Genomic DNA, 22,879 nt, shown 5'->3' on the forward strand with positions numbered 1-22,879 from the left:
ACAACTGGAAATTAGGTCAACCTTATGGATAAGAAACACCTGCCAGGTCTCTTATCTATTTAAATAGGTCAGCCTGCTTGACAGGGGAGAACACTGTATTGTCCTGTAAAGTATTCTTCAGAACTCAGATTGAATGTTACCACCCACTGCCCATCTATGTTCGTTCCTCTGTGTTCCCACAACACTTGCTTATGGCTCCTCTACTAGATTTTAAAATATTTACTCTGTCTCTTTGTAGAATATCGATTCTTAAAAAATGTTTATTCAAGTTACCTATTCAGTTATTTATGCTTTTTTGATGACTCCCAGCACCAATGTTCTTTCTAATAAGGACTAGATAATATCTAATGTCTCAGGAAACACTAGACCACAAAGTCTTACAGTCTACAGACCTATGCTTCCAGCATTCTTGCTCATGTCACTGGCAACTTCCAAGAAAAATGGGGACTGGAAAGCTGGAGAATGTTTATTGGGTTATGAAGGCTGTGGCTTTTTTCCCCCACAGCATGGTACTACATATCCATGTAGGGTGCTGCATAAACAGGGCATCTCTAGGCAAGAAAGCCCTTTCTGGAAACTACTTTTTCAAACAATTGGGCCATTTCCATCCCTCTTCCTTGCCAGCTTTAAAGATACACCTGAAGTTTCCTAAGTTAGAAAAACCTGCCTACTTACCTTGAAATTTTTTAAGTGAAGTACATGGTATGCCAAGCTAAAAAGAACAGTCATTACTAAGAATTCAACGGTCTATTACCTCCTCAAGGACTAGCATAAAGTTCAAATCAGTAAAATTAAGTAACTTTTTAAAATTTATTAGTACTGGGGGTGTCTGGGTGGCTCAGTGAGTTAAAGCCTGTGCCTTCAGCTCAGGTCATAATCTCGGGGTCCTGGGATCGAGCCCCGCATCGGGCTCTCTGCTCAACAGGGAGCCTGCTTCCCCCTCTCTCTCTGCCTGCCTCTCTGCCTACTTGTAATCTCTCTCTCTGTGTCAAATAAATTTTTTTAAAAATCTAAAAAAAAAAATTTATTAGTACTGGAAAGACTGGATTAAGATGGTGACTCGATCAAGATGGTGACTCAAAACTCAGCATTGCCTCCTCCCCATTCCAATCACTAATAATGACAGAAAAGGTTTATATGTTAAAGTATCGCGTAGGGGGACCTGGGAGGCTAAGTCCGGTTAAGCATCTGACTCTTGGTTTGGGCTCAGGCCAGATAGGGTTTCACCGTCCCAGGGTCCTGAGATTGAGCCCTGTCCGGATCCACATCAGAGCAGAGTCTGCTTGAGATTCTTTCTCCCTCTTGCTCTCTCCCTGTCCATCCTCTCCCTGTTCATATTCTTGCTCTCTAAAATAAATAAGAATCTTTTTTTTTTTTTTTTTTTTTTTTTTTTTTTTAAAGATTTTATTTATTTATTTGACAGAGAGAGATCACAAGTAGATGGAGAGGCAGGCAGAGAGAGAGAGAGAGGGGGAAGCAGGCTTCTTGCTGAGCAGAGAGCCCGATGTGGGACTCGATCCCAGGACCCTGAGATCATGACCTGAGCCGAAGGCAGCGGCTTAACCCACTGAGCCACCCAGGCGCCCCTAAAATAAATAAGAATCTTAAAAAACAAAAAATTAAGGGTGAAATGAGAGTTTCGGTTTGCAACAATATGGTGGCCTAGACGACATGCTGCAAAATACCTCGCTGAGCTCACAGGAAAGTAAGGGAAATCTACTGAGGCCAGAAAAAGCAGGAACCCATAGGATTAAGCAGACTCTTTGGCTTTGGTTGCCTAAGAGTATTTTTGCCAATCTAAGTGATCAAGCAGCTTTATTATTTTTAAATTGAAGTGGAATTCACATAACCTAAATTAACCATTTAAAAGTACCATTCAGGGTGCCTGGGTGGCCCAGTAGGTTAAAGCCTTTGCCTTCGGCTCAGGTCATGATCCCAGGGTCCTGAGATCGAGTCCCACATCAGGCTCTCTGCTCCATGGAGAGCCTGCTTCCTCCTCTCTCTCTGCCTGCCTCTCTACTTGTGATCTCTGTCAAATAAATTTTAAAAATCTTAAAAAAAAAGTATCATTCAGTGACATTGGTATATTCACAGTGCTGTGCAACCGCCAATTCTATCAAATCCCAACATATTTTCATCACCTCAAAAGACAAGCAGGCACGTCCCACTTCCCCCTCCACTCAGCCCTGACAACCACTAATCTGCTTTCTGTCTCTATGGATGTATCCATTCTGATTATTTCATATAAAAACAATCATGCAAAGTGTGACCTCTTGTGTGTAGCTTCTTTCACTTAGCATAATGCTTTCAAGGTTTACCAACCTTGGAGCATTTATCAGTACTTCATTCCTTTTTATGGTTAATATTTGATTGTATGTATATACTGTATAGTTTATCCACTCAAAATGTTATGGAATGAGACATTGTGAATGCATTAAGTACTGCTGAACTGTACACTTTAAAGTTTTGTGGGGTTATTTGTTTGTTTGCTTTTGGTTTTTTTAGTTAGCTTTACACCCAACATGGGATTTGAACTTACTCGGACTGAGCCAGCCAGGTGCCCCTGAACTGTATGCTTTAAAATGGTTAAGTTTACATTATGTGAATTACACAGTTAAAAAAAAAATTTAATCCTCACAACAACCTGATGAGATTAAGTATTGGTATTTTCTTCATTTTACATATGAGGAAAAGATACTGAGAGGTTTTGTAACTTTACTAAAGTTACTCTTTGCAAGTGGCAGAATTAGTATTTGAAAACCAGCAACTCGGCTCCAGAGACCACACTCTTAACCACTGTGGTAATTAAAACCTTAAAAAAAACTTACTAATCTAGTACTAAAAATTACTGAGAAAGAAAAAAGGTACTAATATGGGACCTATTTAATGCGTCAAATATTTTTTTGTGTACTAGTCTAGAGCCAGGCATAGCATAAGGCCTAAACTTGTTAATTAATGTATGATTGTATGCACCTACAAATAAACTTAATATCCATGAAAAAATGTATTCAAAATGCTAAAGATAAATTTGGAACATAGCTGTTCTGTACATTGGGAACTTGCTATATTTGTCTCCTCACCAAGCAAACACACAGATGACTGCTTTCCTTTTCATAAGCAGCTGTTACCTGAAGGAAAATATATATGCAAGTCTTATGCCAAGCTATATAAGCACATGACTTTTTAGAATCTGAATTAAATTCCTCTTTCATAAATACTCACTGCTTTTTTTCCTCTAGGGCTGTCTGTTCACTTACATAAAATTAGAAGGCACGAAATACCGAGAAGATAACCACAATGTACAATACTGTTGTGCCAGAGAGACATAAAAATAAATCCATTATTTTGAGTCCCACAGAATTCTAACCATCTGAGTGGGAGTTCTACTGCTGACATTAATTACAATTTAAAAGAATCCATTTCCAGAGAAATAACCTTCTGGTGTCTCACCAAAAACAAACATTTTTAGTCACAATTTTCTACCATACCCCTCTGACATTTAACCATTGGGTCTTGGGAAATGAATTAATTGCTACACCACACTGGCACCTGGAGCTAGAAAAGTCTTCAGAAATCATCTTGTGGGGCACGTGGGTAGCTCAGTGTGTTAAGCCTCTGCCTTCGGCTCAGGTCATGATCTCAGGGTCCTGGGATCAAGCCCTGCATTGGGCTCTCAGCTTGGCGGGGAGCTTGCTTCTCCCAAGTAGGCTTCCTTCTCTGCCTATTTGTGATCTCTCTCTCTGTCAAACAAATAAAGGCTTAAAAAAAAATCATCTTGCAGAGAACACCCTTCACCTGAGAACTAAGGAGTCTGAGCCAGGGTAGTGAAGAGGTCTGCCCAAAGCCTGAGGGGGCAGCGTAGAGTTAGAAGCCAGAGTTCTTGGACTCCTAGTTCTATTGTTCACTGTTCTACCTGTTCTCAACCTTTTTCAGTCTTTTAACGTAACTCTTCTCTTCCACTTATAAAAGTGTACTTGTTTTTACTCTCCATATAATTATTACTTTTTTTTTCTTTAAACAAGGCACCCAGAGTCTGCGATAATTTTTAAGAGCATAAAGAAATCCTGAGACCAAAGAGTTTGAGAACTTTTGTTATAAACATGCAATTAAATATGAAAACCATACATCGTTAACAAACTATTATTGGGGCGCCTGGGTGGCTCAGTTGGTTAAGCGCCTGCCTTCGGCTCAGGTCACGATCCCAGGGTTCTGGGATCAACCCCCCTGCTGGGAATCCCTGCTCAGTGGGGAGCCTGCTTTTCCTCCCTGCTCGTGCTCTATCTCTCTCAAATAAATAAAATCTTAAAAATAAACAAACAATTATTCACCACATTTGCTTCTAATATCCCTTTCAACTAGCATTATGCCAGCATCTTAAGCAACTGAAAACATCAACTACCTTTGGGCCAGTCACTGTCTTCATCAGGAAATTCTTTAAAAGGCAAATAACTCTAAGAAGAACAAATGTAGCCTATAATTTATACCTCAGAACTAACATTTATTAGAGACTTGTTTTTTAATGACAGGGATACTAAATAGTTCATAAAGAATATACAACAGGATGCTGAAAGGGGAAGTAAGTGCAAGACTGGAAGGATGCTGAACATTCTGGAAATTCAAAGGCTATTGTGGTCAGAATACAGACAGCAAGATCAAGAGTGGAATTAATGTCTTTAGGGGTAAGCAGGGATCAAGTCACAGGTTTTTTTTTTTGCTAAGTATATTAAGTATAGTGACTGATCAGACAGATGTGGGGAGAAGAAGAAAAGGAACTCAAGCAGGGCACCCACGTTTCTGACTTAAAGAACCAGAGATATAGTGTGGTCATAACTGTAGGTAAACACTGCATGAAGAGAAATTCTGAGTCAGAAGATAATGATTTTGACTTTCAATTAGCTGAATTTTAAGTGCCTCAAAGACTTCTACTAGAAAATGTCCAGCAGGGGGGTCCCGGGGTGGCTGAGTCGTTAGGCGTCTGCCTTCTGCTCGGGTTATGATCCCAGGTTCTGGAGGCCCGCTTCTCCCTCTCCCGCTTCCGCTTCCCCTGCTGGTGTTCCCTCTCTCATTGTGTCTCTGTCAAATAAATAAACAAAATCTTTAAAAAAAAAAAAAAAAAGAAAAGAAAAAAAAAAGATGTCCAGCAGGTAGCCAGATACTAGTCTGAAGATACAGAGATTCTGGGATACAAATGTAGATTTGGGAGTCACTGAAATATAGAATATTTCCTTACCTTTGAGGCAACAATAATTGTACTATGACATAGATTTTAGGGGTTGGTGGGATCATTATTTTACCAAAAATATAGGATTACATATTGTTTTGTTTTCATAATCAAATTCTCACTCTCAACAAATAATTACTGAAAACATTTCAGTAATTTTTTCCTGTTTTATTACCTTCCTTTTCCTTTCTTTGGGCTCATTTTGATGCTTTTATCTAGCTTCTTGAGGTGGATGCATAGCTCGTTAATTTTAAGTCTTTCTTCTTTCCCAAACTTGATTTAAAGGCTACTCATTTCTAAGTATTTTTACCTGTGTCTGACAGGTTCTTCTCTTTATAACTCACTGGTTTTTATTCATTTATTTAAAGATTTTATTCATTTATTTGACAGAGAAGAGATCACAAGCAGGCAGAGAGGCAGGCAGAGAGAGAAGGGGAAGCAGGCTCCCTGTCGAGCAGAGAGCCCAATGCGGGGCTCGATCCCAGGACCTGGAGACCATGACCTGAGCCGAAGGCAGAAGCTTAACTATTGAGCCACCCAGGCACCCACAACTCACTGGTTTTTAAGACATTCATAGTTGTACAACTATCACCACCATCTAACTCCATTTTTATTACCCCAAAAAGAAACCTCTACCCATTAGCAGCTACTTTCCGTTCTTGCCTCCTCCCACATCCTGGCAACCACTAGTCAATTTTCTGTCTCTATTTGTCTATTCTGGATATTTCATATAAATGGAATCAAATAATACATGCTCTTTTGTGACTGGCTCCTTTCAAGACCCATCCATGTTGCAAAATCAGAACTCCATTCTGTATTACAGTTGAATAATATTCTGTTCTATGGACACATCGCATTTTGTTTATCCATTCATCAGTTGGCGGATTTGGGTTGTTTCTACTTTTCTCCTTTATGAATAATGTTGCTATGAATATTTGTGTACCAATTTTTGTTTGAATATATTTTTCAGTTCTCTAGGACTAGAATTGCTGAGTGATATGATAAGTGTTCAACAATTTGAGGAACTATCAAACTTTTCTACTGTGGCTGCACAGTTTTATATTCCTACCAGCAAAATATGAAGTTTCCAACTTTCCCATAAACTTGAAACACTTATTATCTGTCCTTTTGACTAAGGCCACCCTGGTGGGTATGAAGTGGTATCTCACTGTGGTTTTGATTTCCATTTCCCTAGTAATTAATGCTGTTAAGCATCTTTTCATGTATTTATTGGCCTCTTGTTTATCTTCATTGGAGAAATGGCTATTCAAATCCCTTGTCTATTTTTTAATAGGGTTATTTGCCTATTACTGAGTTGTAGGCAGTCTTTATATGTTCTGGATATTAGACCCTTAACAGATAAAAGATTTATAAATACATTCTCCCATTCTGTTTTCATCACTTTCTTGATGGGGTTTTTGAAGCATGAAAAGTCTTAAATTTGAATGAAATCCAATTTACATATTTTTCCTTTTTATTACTTGGTGTCATATCTAAGAAACCACTGCCTAATCTAAGGTCATGAAGATTTATGCCTATGTTTTCTTCTAAGAGTTTTGTAGTTTTAGCTCTTACATGAGGTCTGTGGTTCATTTTAATTTTTGTGTATGGTCTGAAGTAGGGGTCCAACTTCATATTTTTGTCTGTGGATATCCAGTTGCTCTTGCAACATCTTTAAAAGAGACTGTTCTTTCCTCATTGATATATGTTAACATTCTTGCCAAAACTCAATTGAACAAAAATTGAGGATATATTTGCTGGACTCCCAATTCTACCCCACTGATCTATCTATCCTTATGCTAGTACCACATTCTCCTGATTACTGTAGCTCTGCGCTAAGTTTTGAAATTGGGAAATATGAATCTGCCAACCTTGTTCTATTTCAAGATTGTTTTGGCTAGTCTGGCTGTTCATTTTCATATGAATTTTAGGATCAGGTTATCAATTTCTGCAAAAAAACCAAACTGGAATTTTGGTAAGGACTGCACCAAATCTGTAGATTCTTTTGGGAACTATTGCCATCTTAACAACTGTCTTCCAATCAATGAACATGGGATGTCTTTTCACTTACTCAAATTTTTAACTTTTTCAATGATAATCTGTATTTTCCAGTGTACCTAAAAGTTTATTTTTTTTTTTAAGATTTTGTTTATTTGAGAGAGAGAGAAAGTAAGAGAGAGCATGAGAGGGTAGAAGGTCAGAGGGAGAAGCAGACTCCCTGTGGAACTGGGAGCCCAATGCGGCACTAGATCCCAGAACTCCGGGATTATGACCTGAGCTGAAGGCAGTCGCTTAAGGGACTGAGCCACCCAGGCGCCCTACCTAAAAGTTTTAGTATGCATTATCTGCACTATCACTCAATTCTAAATATTTTCTTATTTCCATTATGTTTTCTTCTTTTACCCATAGATGTTTCAGAAATGTTTAATTTCCAAACATACATGTTCTTTTTTTTTTAAGTTACCTTTTTGTTATTGATTGCTACTTAATTGCACTGTGGTTTAAGAATTCATGTTGTTTCATTCTATTTCAAAACTTTTTCAAAACTTAAGTTTTGCTTTACAGCCAAGTAAGTGGGTCGTTTTTGATAACTTTTCCATGTTTGGCTTGAAAAAAACGTGCTTTCTGTAGTTGTTTGGTACAATGTTCTGTATATGTCTATTAGGTCAAGTTTGTCAAATACATTATTCAATTCTCTATTTTCATAGCTCCATCCCACAACCTGTTCTATCAATTACTGAAAAATAATCTTCCATTTTGATGACTGGTATATTTCTTCTTAAATTTTTGCTTTAAATATTTTGAGACTGTTATTAGATGAACACAAACTTAAAACTGTTTTATTTTCCTGACATATTGAGTCTTTTTTCTCTTTGATGCCTTTACTATAAAGTCTATTTTTGTCTGATGTTGATAGATCACTTTTGGTTGTTTTTCTCTGATCGGTCTTTTCTCACATTTTTACTTTTGAACTTCTTGTATCCCTTTCTTTTAATTTAATTTAATTTAATTTAATTTAATTTATTTGTCAGAGAGAGAGATAGGGAGAGCAAGCACAAGCAAGGGGAGTGGCAGGCAGAGGGAGAAGCAAGCTTCCCGCTGAGCAGCAAGCCCAATGCAGGGCACAATCCCAGAACCCTGGGATCATAACCTGAGCTGAAGGCAGACACTTAACTGACTGAGCCACTCAGGCGTCCCATCTTATATCCTTTTCTTTAAGATGCATCTTTTATAAATAACATTCTCCCTTTTAAAAACCAATCTAGTGCATTCTCTTTTAACGCAAGCATTTAGTTCATTAACATGTATTTGGATTTAAAGCTGCCATCTTATTTTGTGCTATGTGTCATATATACTCTATGTTGGTTTTTCTGCGCTTTTCTGCTTTCTTTTTTGACTAAAGGTTTGTTTTTTTTTAAATTAATTTCTTACTTCTGCTGTTTATTCAATTTTGTTATTTCATGATAAAATTTTACAAGCTATCTAGTAATGACATACATTCCTAACTTATCAATGTTAAAAATATTCAATAGGTTTGTCCTCCTCCCAAACAACAGAAATTTAATTCCATTCATTCCCACTCACTTTCATGCAACTATTAATCTACTTTAATTCTAATTTCTTTTGCTTCTTTTTTAATGTCCACAAAACACTGGGTTAATTTATTATTTGACAGTTAAAGTTGTTTAGATCTAGATACATGCAATATTTACCACTTTTTCTACTCTTCATCCTTTCTTCCATCTCATACTTTCCATCTAGCATCACTTGCCTTCCATATGAAGAATATCCTTCAGGATTTCTCATGAGGATCTTGCTAGTGGCAAACTATTTCTGATGGTCTGAAAATGTCTCTATTTCATGTATGTGTTAAAGATTTTCACTGGATATAGCATCCTAGGGAGAGGTTATTTTCTCTCAGCAAAATAAAGAAAACACTCCACAATTTTCTGACTACAATCATTGCAAATGATAATTCAGTGTCAACTATCCTTTAGCTCACTAATTACACCTTCAGTTGTGTCTAATATATTGATAAACCTGTTTGGAATTTGAATCCATCATTTGGCCTCAATTATCAATTTACAGCTATGCATTGATTATTTTAGATTTAAATTTTTATTTGATCAAAACAAAAGATGCACATAGTTTAAAAAAGTCATGCAATATAAATGGCAAAATACAGAAGTTCCTGCCCATTCCTCTCCATTTTACTCAAACTTCCTCACAGAGGCAATTATTTAGCTTCTTTTAGCTGTTTCTTTTGAAATTTTGAAATTTACCTATCTCCATATAATTAAAAAATATCCCATTATCTTCTGATTCTTCAATTTTAGAGATTATTTATTTTACATTATGGAGGGTGAGAATTTAGCTCTATTATATTCCCTTCTGCCTTCTTGTCCTATCTTTCTAAAAGCTGTGGTTTTGTTTAAATAAGTTTTCAGTATTCCCACGACTTTCATGAATCCACTTTCAAATTTAACTTATTTTACTTTTCATTTCTAGATATTCTATTTGGTTAACTTTCAAATATGCTCAGTCAATCTTAGTTTCTTGTTCCTCACACATATTTTCTAGCCTTTCTTTTATTTCCTTATACATATTAAATAGCTTTTTAAGATTATGATTGAACATTCCATTTTCTGATTATTGCTGTTATCTGCTACTGCTCTTGTTCACAGTGCCTTGTTTCTCTGTGAGTTTAGTTAGTTAGGATTGAACTTACCTTAGAATTCTATTTTTGGGCATTCTTTTAAACCTTCTAAAGATAAGTCCTTCTGGAAAGTATTTCTGCCAGACACTTTGGGGTCCCACCAACCTAGAATCATTCCAAGTTAAATTGTTCACTTCAGGTTTTCAAATGATGCAAGTAGTGAGAATTCAGGCTGCAACCTAAAAGAGGGTTTGTGGCTTCAAAATCTCAGTGGTGAGGGTGCCTGGGTGGCTCAGTGGGTTAAGCCTCTGCCTTTGGCTCAAGTCATGATCTCAGGGTCCTGGGATTGAGCCCCGCATCAGGTTCTCTGCTCAGAAAGGAGCCTGCTTCCTCTCTTTCTCTCTCTCTCTGCCTGCCTCTCCGGCTACTTGTGATTTCTATCTGTCAAATAAATAAACAAAATCTTAAAAAAACAAAACAAAACAAAAAAACTCAGTGGTTATTTCTCACTGCCGAGGTTGGAGATAGCTAATATTCCTGAGGAGGAGTAAGATCATTTTCCATTCATCTCTATAGACTATTCCTTTGGGATTCCAGGCTTATTGGGTGATTGTGTAAGGGCAGGTTTACATTTTAAATTCTATTTCTTCGCATTTCAAATCTATTACTTATAGTATCTAACACCAACCACTCTTTTACGTTCCTTGAATATTTCACAAGTGAAAATCTAACTTGATACCCTGCATCCGAAAAATTAATAAAATTTAGTAAACTAAACAAATGAAAATAAAAACAGACATAAAATAGCTACCATTTTACCCTGGATATGAAAATTAGGTAAATGACAAAATCAAGAAGAAAAAAAAAGCCAGAAATCTGAATTTAGATCCTTTCTACACAGGTATCTTATTAAAAGACATGCATAAATACAGAAACAGAGTGTCATGCCTTTAAGTATAATGATGTTTGGGTTAGCTTACCAACCAAGTCACCAAATTCAACCATTTCCAAAATGTTAATTCACCAACGAAGGGTGAAACACCGTCAAAAAATGCAATGCCAGTTCCAAAGTCAATTTCCAGAGAGAAGCCTAGAAATGGTGGTTGAGTCACACCACCACCGAAATCAGTATACAGCTTCTCCTGAGGGAGTATGTGGCATTATCAGGCTGAAAGTTATTTGAAAAAGAAAGAAAAACAACTAAAATACATTTTCAGGGGTAGATCTTGAGCTAATGAAATTCTAAAGACTGAAAGCTACTTACTGTGGCACTGATATTAAAAAATGTTATTCATCTAATCAGAGTTAATATGAATCTTTCTCACTGATAAAGCCATCAAGCTAACTCTCACACTTAAACACAGAGATAGAGTAGTTAAACAAATTCAGGAAGTACAGAATATCCTTTAAGTAAACAGGAGAACCACCAGCAGCAGCTAAGAAAAAGGCAGTCTCCAGACAGACTGGTTTGACAGGACAGGGCTAAGCATGTTTGAGGACTGAAGGGAAGCAAACACTGGAGAAAGGTTAAAGCTATAGGAAAGAAGAGAAAATTAATGGGATAAAGTCCCAAAAGATATTTAGGGATGGGGTGAGAGGGGGAGGATCAAGATCAAAGATAGCAGAGACTGGATGCATCTGTTTTTCCAGAGACTAGGAGAATATACGGTATATGGGTACAACTGCAATTGACTCTGTAATCAGAAAAAATGGAAAACAGAGAAAGCTCATCCCAGTAGCCCCTTTATCTAGAGAATAAAAGGTGAGATCATTTACTACAAGTGAATGGGCAGAGTTGGCCATACAAGGCGAGAAAAAATTTCAGTTCTATTGAATTTCTGAAACTGGGGATAAATACTATATTTACAAGAATATATCTGAAAAATAAATAAATTATGGCCTTATTACACTTTTCTAGGCACTGCACTAGGTGCTCCACAAGTGTTACCAGGAGACCCCAGTAAGTGAAGTGTTATTGTCCCCATTTTATAGCCCAGAAAACTCAGGTTCAGAAGAAAATATAAATGACTCAAGATAACATGGATAATTTTTACTCTAAAACTTTTTTGCAGCTATTAATCCATATTTACTTCAAAAATAAAGTTATATGCTATTATATGTATGGAAAAACAGTTTTCTTTATTTAACCTTTTTCTGACTCAAGCATAAAGAAGCCAAGTAAAGTTAGAAAAATAATTCCAATAAAGACTGCATAAGAACCTTTAATATTAGGAGAACTGAAATGAAGTGACTCCGTTAGCTGGAAAATTTATTAAGGAGGTCAGAAGGGATGAACAGGGAGAGCACACAGGACTTTTAGGGAAGTGAAAGTACTCCACACGATACAATCATGCTGGTTTCATGTCCTTATTCACTGTCAAATCCATACAATGCACAGCACCAAGAGTGAATATACACTAATACACACTATGGACTTTGGGTAATTATGATAGGTCAATGCAGGCTCATCAAATGCACCACTCTGGTGGGGGATGTGCATGTGTGGGGACTAGGGGTATAAGGGAAATCTCTGTATCTTCTCTCAATTTTGCTGTGAATCTAAAACTGCTCTAAAAAATGAAGTCTTAAGGGGCACCTGGGTGGCTCAGTGGGTTAAAGCCTCTGCTTTCGGCTCAGGTCATGATCCCAGGGTCCTGGGATGGAGCCCCGCATCGGGCTCTCTGCTCAGCAGGGAGCCTGCTTCTTCTTCTCGCTCTGCCTGCCTCTCTGCCTGCTTGTGACCTCTCTCTGTCAAATAAATAAATAAAATCTTTAAAAATAAATAAATAAATAAAAATGAAGTCTTAAAGAAAGGATTACTAAGAAATCAAGATATATTTTGGATGGGAGGTAGTGAGGCAATGAAGTCTTAAAGACTAAAAGCTACATAATGATTCAATCATAATTTAACAGAAGCCTAAATGAAATAAAACAGCAGGCTAGGAAGTAAAGATAACACAACAAAGACTTACTTCAATCACCATTTTTTGAGATATTTAAACCAAAGCAACATAATGCCCTCAGATGTACACCAACCTAAGTTAATTCTATGGGAATCTGAGCAACTAGATTTAAACTCTGGGTCTGGATGAATCAGCTGTGGAAAGGAAAACCGTTTCAAAGAGAACTGAACATATAAACTGTTAGAACTGTAGTTTAAAATACTCCCAGTAGGGACGCTTGGGTGGCTCAGTTGGTTAAGCCACTGCCTTCAGTTCATGATCTCAGGGTCCTGGGATCAAGTCCCGCATCGGGCTCCTTGTCCAGCGGGGAACCTGCTTCTCTCTCTGCCTCTGCCTGCCACTCTGCCTGCTTGTGCTCTCTCTATGACAAATAAATAAATAAAATCTTAAAAAATAAAAAATAAAATACTCCAGGGGCACCTGGGTGGCTCAGTGGGTTAAAGCCTCTGCCTTCGGCTCGGGTCATGATCCCGGGGTCCTGGGATCGAGCCCCACATCGGGCTCTCTGCTCATTGGGAAGCCTGCTTCCCCCTCTCTGTCTCTCTCTGCCTGCCTCTCTGCCCGCTCGTGATCTCTGTCAAAAAAAAAAAAAATAATAAAAATAAAATAAAATAAAATACTCCCAGTAAACAATTAGTGTCCAAGTGCCTCTAGTTTGTTTATACACATATACACTTAATATTTAATGTCACTTGCTTTCTGATAATCTAAGGATATTCAGAGTTTGGTTTTGAAATACACAAAGGAATGGGACAAGAAGCATGGAAGAGAAGACACCCAGGCACAGTAGAGAGAAGAGAGAGTAGCAGAGAGGGGAGACCTGGATTCTGGCCCTGTGCCTATGACCAATTCACTAGTAACCTCGGAAGCCATTTAAAATCCCTGTTTTTGGGGCACCTGGGTGGCTCAGTGGGTTAAAGCCTCTGCCTTCGGCTCAGGTCATGATCCCGGGGTCCTGGTATCGAGCCCCACCATCGGGCTCTCTGCTCAGCAGGGAGCCTGCTTCCTCCTCTTTCTCTGCTTGCTTCTCTGCCTACTTGTGATCTCTGTCTGTCAAATAAATAAATAAAATCTTAAAATAAATAAAATCCCTGTTTCCATTTTCCTATCTCTCTGTGAGAATAAAGATACTTGTCCAAAAGCCTTAGAAACAGCCCTGAGGTGGGTATTATTATCTTCCCCTTTTAACAGATGAAGAAACCAAGGCAAAGAGAGGTTGAGAAACATGCCCAAAGTCACACAGATGGTAAATAGCATACCTGAGTTGGAACTCAAGGTAGTCTGGTTTCAGAGCCCGCACTTTTATTTATTTATTTATTTATTTTTAAAAGATTTTTTTTTTTTTTAATTTATTTGACAGAGAGAGATCACAAGTAGATGGAGAGGAAGGCAGAGAGAGAGAGAGAGGGAAGCAGGCTTCTTGCTGAGCAGAGAGCCCGATGTGGGACTCGATCCCAGGACCCTGAGATCATGACCTGAGCCGAAGGCAGCGGCTTAACCCACTGAGCCACCCAGGCGCCTGAGCCCGCACTTTTAAACACTTGTCACAATGCCTACCTATCAGAATTGTTAACGGATTTGAGAGGGGGTTAAGAAGTTAGGTAATTCTAGGGGTGCTTGGCTGGCTCAGTTAGTAGAGCTTGCAACGTTGTGAGTTCAAGCCCCACATTTAGTGTAGAAATTCCTTAAAACAATAAAATCTTTAAAAAAAAGAAGCTGGGTACTAAATATTACTAAATATAACATCAAATTCACTAACTCAATCAAGTTAGGATGCACAGAAAATTAGAAAACATAGTTGTCCACAAAATGATTAATAGCTTCCATTTATTGAGCCCCTTCTATGTGTCAGATAGTATAAAAGCTGTTTTACTCATGTTATTTAATATTCACAAAACCCTGTGAAGTTATAGACATTTTACAAATTAGAGTCTGAGTTAACTAAATTGAATCTGGATATAGAGGGTTTTGTTTCTAATCTATCAATTAAGGAGTGACATTAAGGAAGTCACTTTACTAAGCAATTCCAGAGTCTTCATAAGCGGATGTGGGAGGCCCCATTAACATTTACATTGCACTGAGTGTTTACCACAGTGAAAAGTTAGAAACAATGTATATGTCCATAAAATTATATTATAGAATACTCATGTGATAGAATATTTTGTGTTAAAAAAACAATACTTTTTGAAATCTTTTTAATGACATGATATAGTGGATTTCTGATGTTTTGAGCCACATGGCATCATTTCTCTTCCTAAGGGCAGTCTGATCTTTACCTCCTCCCACTGTGTACAATTTTGGTAGGATGGTCCTACCATCCGCTACACAAGCTGAAGAGTTCTGGAAGGCTCCTTTTGAGATACCCTTCCCCACCGATTACAGTCAAGGCCTGGGGACATAACCCAGAGCACAGCTAACAGGGACTCTCCCATGACTTTCAATCTTGAGCAGAATACTGTAGAGTGACAAAATCCACTGATTCCATTAGTGGTGCCCAACACTCTTCAGTGGAGCATGTTGGTTCTTTCCTACTTCAAATCCTCAGCCCTCGAACTGATCCTGGGAGCTCCCAAAGAGCCTGCCAATAAACTTTCTTTTTGTTAAATTACCCAGAGGCTGTTTCTCCAGCTTGCAACCAGAGAGCCCTAACTGATACATATGGGGAAATGCTTTATAGTCAGAAACAAACACCAAAAACCCCACGATATGAAACTCTATAATACCAGTTATATAAACAAAAAATCTATTTGTAAATGCTTACTTGTATATGAAGAAAACACAATGAGGAAGACACAACCAATTTGACAAACACTGTTTCTGATAAAATTTAACCCAAACTTCTTTGCATAGTATGAGATTCCCCAACTACATAGGCTTCTCCTCATCTCTCATCTTTTATACCAGCTTTGTCAGAACTAATTTTAAGTTCCCCACATGTGGATTTACATGAGGACCTTTGGCCATGCTTTCTGATTCTAAAAGTCTCTTATTACCCTCCTGTTTCATTTTGGCTAGCAAACTCCTATTCTAAACATAAATTATGCAATTAAAAAACCAAAAAATTTTCAAATTAACTATAGGGAGAAAAGAAGTCCCCTGGTTAATTATTAGCATTACAATTCCAGTCTGTTTCAGTGTCTAAACCCCACTTAGGCAATTCTAACCAATTTCACTTTTCAAATTGCAGATTAATAAAATTTCTTTTAATTACAAATGTACATTTCTAATTATAGTTTTTTAAGATTTTATTTTATTTATTTGACAGACAGAGATCACAAGTAGACAGAGAGGCAGGCAGAGAGAGAGAGGAAGGGAAGCAGGCTCCCTGCTTCACAGAGAGCCCGATGTGGGGCTCGATCCCAGGACCCTGGGATCATGACCTGAGCCGAAGGCAGAGGCTTTAACCCGCTGAGCCACCCAGGCATCCCCAAATATACATTTCTACAAATAAAATCTGCCTTTCAAAGCTAATCTAATGGGAACCCAAAATATAATATTATAAACCTAATTATACTCAAAGTTTTGAGAAATGTTTATGAATGAGGTCATTAATTCTATCATGTAATAGTCATCCATTAGAGCTATAGCATTCTCCTGAAATAGTACAATTCTAATTTTCATACTCGAAATTATCTGCAGTTAACGCAAGGTGTGCCAGGGAACACTCAAAATCACTATTTGTTTATTTTAATTTTTATATGTGTGTGTGTGTGTGTTTAACACTACACTTGATGTGGAAATGTAGAACTTGGAAGCAAATAAGCAAACATGAAACATGTCAACTCAAAAAGGTTGTAAATCAACATCTTAAGCAATGATCCAACAATCCTTTGGGGAGAAGCAACTACTCTGGGCAGGCTTGCTTGGAGTTTATACAGAAATTACACAGCTACTGAGAGGCAAAGACAGGATTCTGACCCAGGCTGCCTGGCTCAAGTCAGGCACTCAGGCACTCAAGTACTTTTAAACACTATGCTAAACCAACTCTTCTTGATCATCTCAAAGCTTTGGTTGAACACTATGCTCAGGACAATACTATACCATTAAAAGAAATGCCATTTTTCTTACCAACTGTAGTGACATTTTTGTGGTGAAATTTTTTTCCTTTGGTAGCAACCAGAAGAAACGACCTGCATTACATGGTTTAACTTTAACACAAAGGTTGGCAAAAAAAAAAAAAAGTTTGAGAACATTCTTCAGCATAACAGTTCAAAAAAAAAAAAAAACAACACAATGCAACTTCTCAGATATGTGCCAGAAACACTACTGCCCTGAGGAGAAGCAAGAGAAAAAAAAAAATTCTTAAAAAGCGTATCTATTAGATAATCTAACACAGCTTATGGAAGAAAGAAAAACCATAGCAAATTCAGGGTGCATAATTTCAAACATAAGTTTAACAGGAGAAAAATTGGCAACAAGGAGAGAGAAAATATAGAAATGTCTTTGTAGGTTACATGGAGATAAATCACCTCTACCCACAGTCATTCTCTATAGTAAGGCTCAGAAAACTATAGGCCAAGAGCCAAATCCAATCCACTGTCTGGTTTCATAAACAGGTTTTTACTGGAACTAAGCTCCACTCATTCATTTACATATTTTATTGTCAATGGCTACTGTCACACTATCATGGCAGTGCTCAGCAGCTGCACCAGAGACTGTACACAAAATCTAAAATATTTATCATTTACCTTCTTACAGAAAAAGTGTGCCAACGCTTTTCTTTTACAGCACTTAACACAATCTAAAAGTCATTTTTTGTTTACTCAGTTATTGTCTGACTCCCCCATTGGTAGGCACTCTCCATGAATAAAAAGACTTTGTTCTCCAGTATATTTCTAGCACCTAGAACACTACATGGCACAAAGAAAGCACTCTGTACAGGTGCTGAATGAATGGCATTTATTGATAGAAAGAAAGGAAAACAAACACTTCCCATCTTCCCATTCTTTCTTAGTCACACTTCAACTATTCACTCCACCATCTACCAACATGTGTCTTGTCAATTAACCACTGGATTTATTGAGAAATGAATTAATAAATCCAATGGCTAATTCTCCATGTGACTTTTGGGATACCACATTTCTTAGTTTTCCTCCTCCCCAACAGGTCCTTCCTTAGTCTCCTTTGCAGGGGCTATCTCACTTCTGAAATCTCTCTTAATGTTGGCATACCCACTCAGTCTTCCAGACTTTTCTCTCAGTCCACTTATCTAGTGCCATTAATACTCTTATGCATTTCAAACTGAACTAGTCCAAAACCAATCTTTCTATAACCAGCTCAGTTATAGTCTTTGTTATCTCAGTAATGTAAATGTTTCCACTTGCTCAAGCCAAAAACTCCTGGGGCGTCAACCAACCCTCAACCTTTTATATCCCATATCCGACCCACCATCAAACCCTGGTGACTCTATCTTATAAGTGTATTCCAGGTTAATGATCACTTCTAAGCACCTCCACTGCTACTACTATCTTAGTCCAAGCCACCATTATCTCTGGCCTGAGATGACATAAAAGCCCCCTGGCAATTTCCCTGCTTCCACCTTTACTGCCTTATAGTTTACTTTCATCAGAGCAGCCAGGGTGATCATGTTTAAAATGTAAATCAGCGGGCACCTGGGTGGCTCAGTTGTTGGGCATCTGCCTTTGGCTCAGGTCGTAATCCCAGGGTCCTGGGATCAAGTTCTACTTCCGGCTCCCTGCTCAGCAAGAGGCCTGCTTCTCCCTCTCCCACTCCCCTGCTTGTGTTCCCATTCTCGCTCTGTCAGGTAAATAAATAAAATCTTAAAAAAAAAAATACAATAAAATGTGTATCAGCAAGTTGCTGGATGCTCAAAACCTTCAAAAGCTAGCTAGCTCTCATTCCTACTCAGAGTTAAAGTCTCATATAGTTCGGTCCCCTGAAGCCTTTCTGCCTCTTTATTCCCTCTACTGCAGACACATGGGTTTTTATGGCCATCCTAGATCACGTCAAGCAAGCTTCCATTTGAGCACCTTTTTATGGGCTGAAAGGCTGTTCTGGTTTAATTAAATGAACCAAGACTCCTGAGTCAGGCCCTTCCAAGAAGTACGGTGTCAGCTAACTCTAAAAACAAGTCTGTGGAGTATGTTGGGACATCCCTGCTTTACAGATTAGGAAAGTGAAGTTTACGGGTCACCTAACAGATGATGGAGTTGGGGATCGTCCCTGCTTAGTGTGCACGGAAGAGGAGCTCTCAGGGAAGTTTTGCTGACCAAAAGGAGAGGGCTCTGATAGTCCTCTGAAGTCACAGTGATTCCAGCTGCTAAAGGTGCACCTTGACAGCTGGCGCAGGATATGAGAAAGGGCAGCCAGAGAGTTAGGAGAATATCCAGAGGAGGAAGTCACCCAAGCCAAGAGTGGCAAGTGGCAAGGAAAAGAGAGAGCCGTCAAATGGAACGGAGACATCCACAAACCGAAGACTCGCGCTCATACCTCACCGTAAACCACACCTGTGGTAGGCCGCAACTCTCCCTTGACATTAAAAAAAAAAAAAAAAAAGACGCATCTTCTGACGATATTGGCCAGAGATATCCTAGATACTGCCACTCCTCTGCCGCAAGAGTATGAAACTAGGCTATAGGTAAGCGCGTGACCAAGAACACAGCTTCACACCTACGTTCTCCTCCAGCCCCGTTAAACAAAGCTTGTACGTGTGGTGGCCTTTAAGGGAGGTGATTGGTTTTTAAATTTCAGAAGGCAAAGAAAATAGCCATTATTTTCTTCCAGGCTCTCTGTGGGTATGAGGGATCATCGCTGTCTATAGCCCAGAGATTTTTAAGAGTCCAAAACAGCCAGGGACGAAGGGGGTGCTGGCCCTCACCCCAAACTGTTCCAGCATCTTCTCGCCTATGCCTCATTCCTCCTTGTCCCACAGTCACGACTGCAGATACCAATCCACCCTCTCCCTCGCATCCCCATCCCCCAGCCACATCCCGGGACTGGCCCCACAGAAGCCCCACACCCCGCAGTGGCCCGGGCGTGAAGACCCCGCCTCACCACGGCTCCAGCCACAGCGTGGACCAGGCTCTCGTAGGACAGCACGGAGGCCATTGCTGCGGCTCCCCACACACCCAGCAACACTTTTCCCTCAGGAGCCGCAGCTAGCGTAGAGGAAAGAAGCGCCAGAGCCCGGGACGTAAGCGTCACAGGCCCCACCTTCTCAGGTCCGCCTCCTCGAGAACAACCACTTCCGGGTCGTGAGGCGCCCGGTCTCCCACGCTGAGGCTGCGGGGGCGGGAAGAAGGGGGGAAAAGGCTACCCTGGGAAAGTCCCTCGGCTCTGATTGGCCTTCGGGGCCTGCGTGGGCGGGACAGAGAAGCGCTCGCTCAGTCACGCGGAACACCGTGACAGAGAGCCGGGAGCCCTCCCCTGGGTGTGACCAGAGTACCCTCGAGTTTGGGGGCCTGGGGTTGTTCTTCAACATCGGGACTTAGGCCTAGATGGTCACCTTCCCTCCGTAAGGCAGGCTGCTAACCGGCAAAATGGGGACTCAGATCGTCCTATTTTTCTGCAAGTTAACTCTTATTTTCTCTCAACAGTGTCTTTAAAGTCACATTTTGGAGCTCCTGGGTGGCTCAGTCCTTAAGCGTCTGCCTTCAGCTCAGGTCATGATTTTAGGGTCCTGGGACCCAGACCCCAGTCGGACTCCCTGCTCAGCGGGGAGGCTGCTTCTCCCTTATACTCTGTCCCTCCACTCTGCTTGTGCTCTCTTGCTCTATCTCAGATAAATAAAATCTTAAATAATAAAGTCACATTTTATCCGAAAGAAAATGTTGATTGGGCAAGGTTCTCCAACCTTGAAACCCCCCCGTGTGGTAGGAAGACAAAATGGAGCTTGGGATCAAAGTGATCAGATACAGGTGGGATTATACTCGTTCGTAACTAAGACACTCAGTTAACCCCTTTGGTTTTTCTTTTCTTTTTTAGAGGTTTGCTTATTTGTTTGAGAGACCCCAAGCAGGAGGTGCACACGGAGAGGGGGAATCTCAGGCAGCCTCTGCGCTCAGCGTAGAGCCCTACGGGGGCGACGGGGGCTCTATCTCACCATCCTACACTAAGACTTGGTTGCGCAACCTACTGTGCCCCCCATGTTTCAAGTGACTGCGTTAATACAACTCCAGTGCTGTAAAGATTACAAAAGCTAATGTATGTAGACGTACTTTATGTTTAAAAAAAAAAATCTTCACATGTTCTAAAGCAAAGAACCAAAACTACAAAGTATGGGAGAAACCACTTTCAACCTCTAACGTAGGTCATACTGAGACGCAAGGTCTCAGGACTCCCAACTTCACGCTACTGGAGTGCTACTGCCATGTCTGCTCCAGCTTCAGTACCATCTGAGTTTCCCCTTCAAATACCCCTTGTGACAATTCCTGAGCGCTTACTACATGCCAGGCTCCATGCTTTATTATACCTGTTACCATATTTACTGCTCAGGAGAGGGCCCTAACAATGTTTCCCCGGTCTTTTTTTTTCCCCCCACAAAATTTTCATAAAATATTTCAATCGCCACTGGTCAAGATATTTCCACTTAAACTCCCCTTCATTTAGGGTGGTGCTACAGTGACCACAAATTAAGTGAAAGGTGAGCTGGGGACACGAGTAGATTTAGTGGTATCTATATGTACGGTTGTTATGCTAGTCCTCCTGTAGTAGAAATGGCTTCCAGGAATACTCTCAACACTCCCTAGGATCATGACAGAAAAGCGCAGGTCCAAACAGCAGATAAAAATAGTTTGCTGGCACTAAAACAGAGGTCAGTTATAGAATTTAAGCAAAAGACTCAGTTTTCTTTTCGTTTTTCTTTTAAAGCGAGAGAGATCACAGAGGGAGAGGGAAAAGCAACTCGGTGCTGTGCAAAGAACCTGATTTGGGGCTTGATCCCAGGACCCTGAGATCATGACCCAAGCCAAAGGCACACGCTTAACCAACTAGGCACCCAGATGCCCCCCGTTTTTGTTTTGTTTCTTTTTATAAGATTTTGAGAATACGAGCAGGGGGAGAGGAAGGACAAGCAGACTCCCCATTCAGTGGGGCTCATCCCAAGACCCTAAGATATAACCTGAGTTGAAGTCAAGAGACTTACCTGACTGAACCACCCAGGTGCCCCAGAAGATTCAGTTCTCACTGACTCAACTTGGAAGCACTCTCCTGTAAAGAATATACTGGGCTATGTAGCATAATTTATGATTATTAATTTTATATATTTATATGTAATTATGTATTTATATATTTCATCATATATTATTTTATGTATTATTAATTGAATGTAACAGAACTGATCACAATTCCCACTTGTAAGGCACAAAACCAGAGCAGGTAACATACCCATGTATTCTGCATCGTAGCAATCACAAGTATTTTGATCAAGGTAACAGTTTCTACTGAAAACACTACAAATCATGAGCACACAGCAAAAAATGTAACAGAGGGACCAGGGTGGCTCAGTATGTTAAATATCAGGCTCTTGATTTTGGATCAGTTCATGAGCTCAGTCATGAGACTGAGCCCCACATCTGGCTCTGTGCTGAGCGTGGAGCCTGCTTAAGATTCTCTCTCCCCGCCTCCCACCTCAGCTCCACACACACACCCCCTTCTTAATACCTTCTCCCTTAAAAAAAAACAAAAAACCTGTACACCATATATTAAAATTATCTCTATAGGGATAGCTGTCACTCAGTCAGTTAAGCATCTGCCTTCTGCTCAGGTCATGATTCCAGGGTCCTGGGATTGAGCACCGCATCAGGCTCCTTGCTTGGCAGGGAGCCTGTTTCTTCCTTGGCCTGCCAGTCCCCCTGATTGTGCACTCTGGCAAATGAAATATTTTAAAAAAATTTTTTTTAAAGATTTTATCTGTCAGAGCCAGAGCATACAAGCAGGGGGAGTGGCAGAGGCAGGAGACTCCCCGCTGAGCCAGGAGACTGATGTGAGACTTGACTCCAGGACCCTTGAGTAATGACCTGAGCCAAAGGCAGACCCTTATTAACCCACTGAGCCATCCAGGCGTCCCAAAACAAAAAT

The 22,879-nt window shown here is 39.7% G+C and overlaps 1 protein-coding gene across 1 annotated transcript in view; it reads right to left on the reverse strand.

The window, feature by feature from the left end:
- The window catches only part of SLC25A17 (solute carrier family 25 member 17), a 45,283-nt gene extending 24,987 nt beyond the window's left edge, over nucleotides 1-20,296 (reverse strand). Inside the window, 2 exon segments of the mRNA XM_047741898.1 lie at nucleotides 19,856-20,107; nucleotides 20,109-20,296. Coding sequence (XP_047597854.1) covers nucleotides 19,856-20,107; nucleotides 20,109-20,282 — 426 coding nt within the window. The 5' untranslated portion in view covers nucleotides 20,283-20,296.
- Between the last annotated feature and the right edge of the window lie 2,583 nt (nucleotides 20,297-22,879).

The sequence above is a fragment of the Lutra lutra genome, chromosome 8 (assembly GCF_902655055.1).
Source record: "Lutra lutra chromosome 8, mLutLut1.2, whole genome shotgun sequence".
Classification (NCBI taxonomy): Eukaryota; Metazoa; Chordata; class Mammalia; order Carnivora; family Mustelidae; genus Lutra; species Lutra lutra.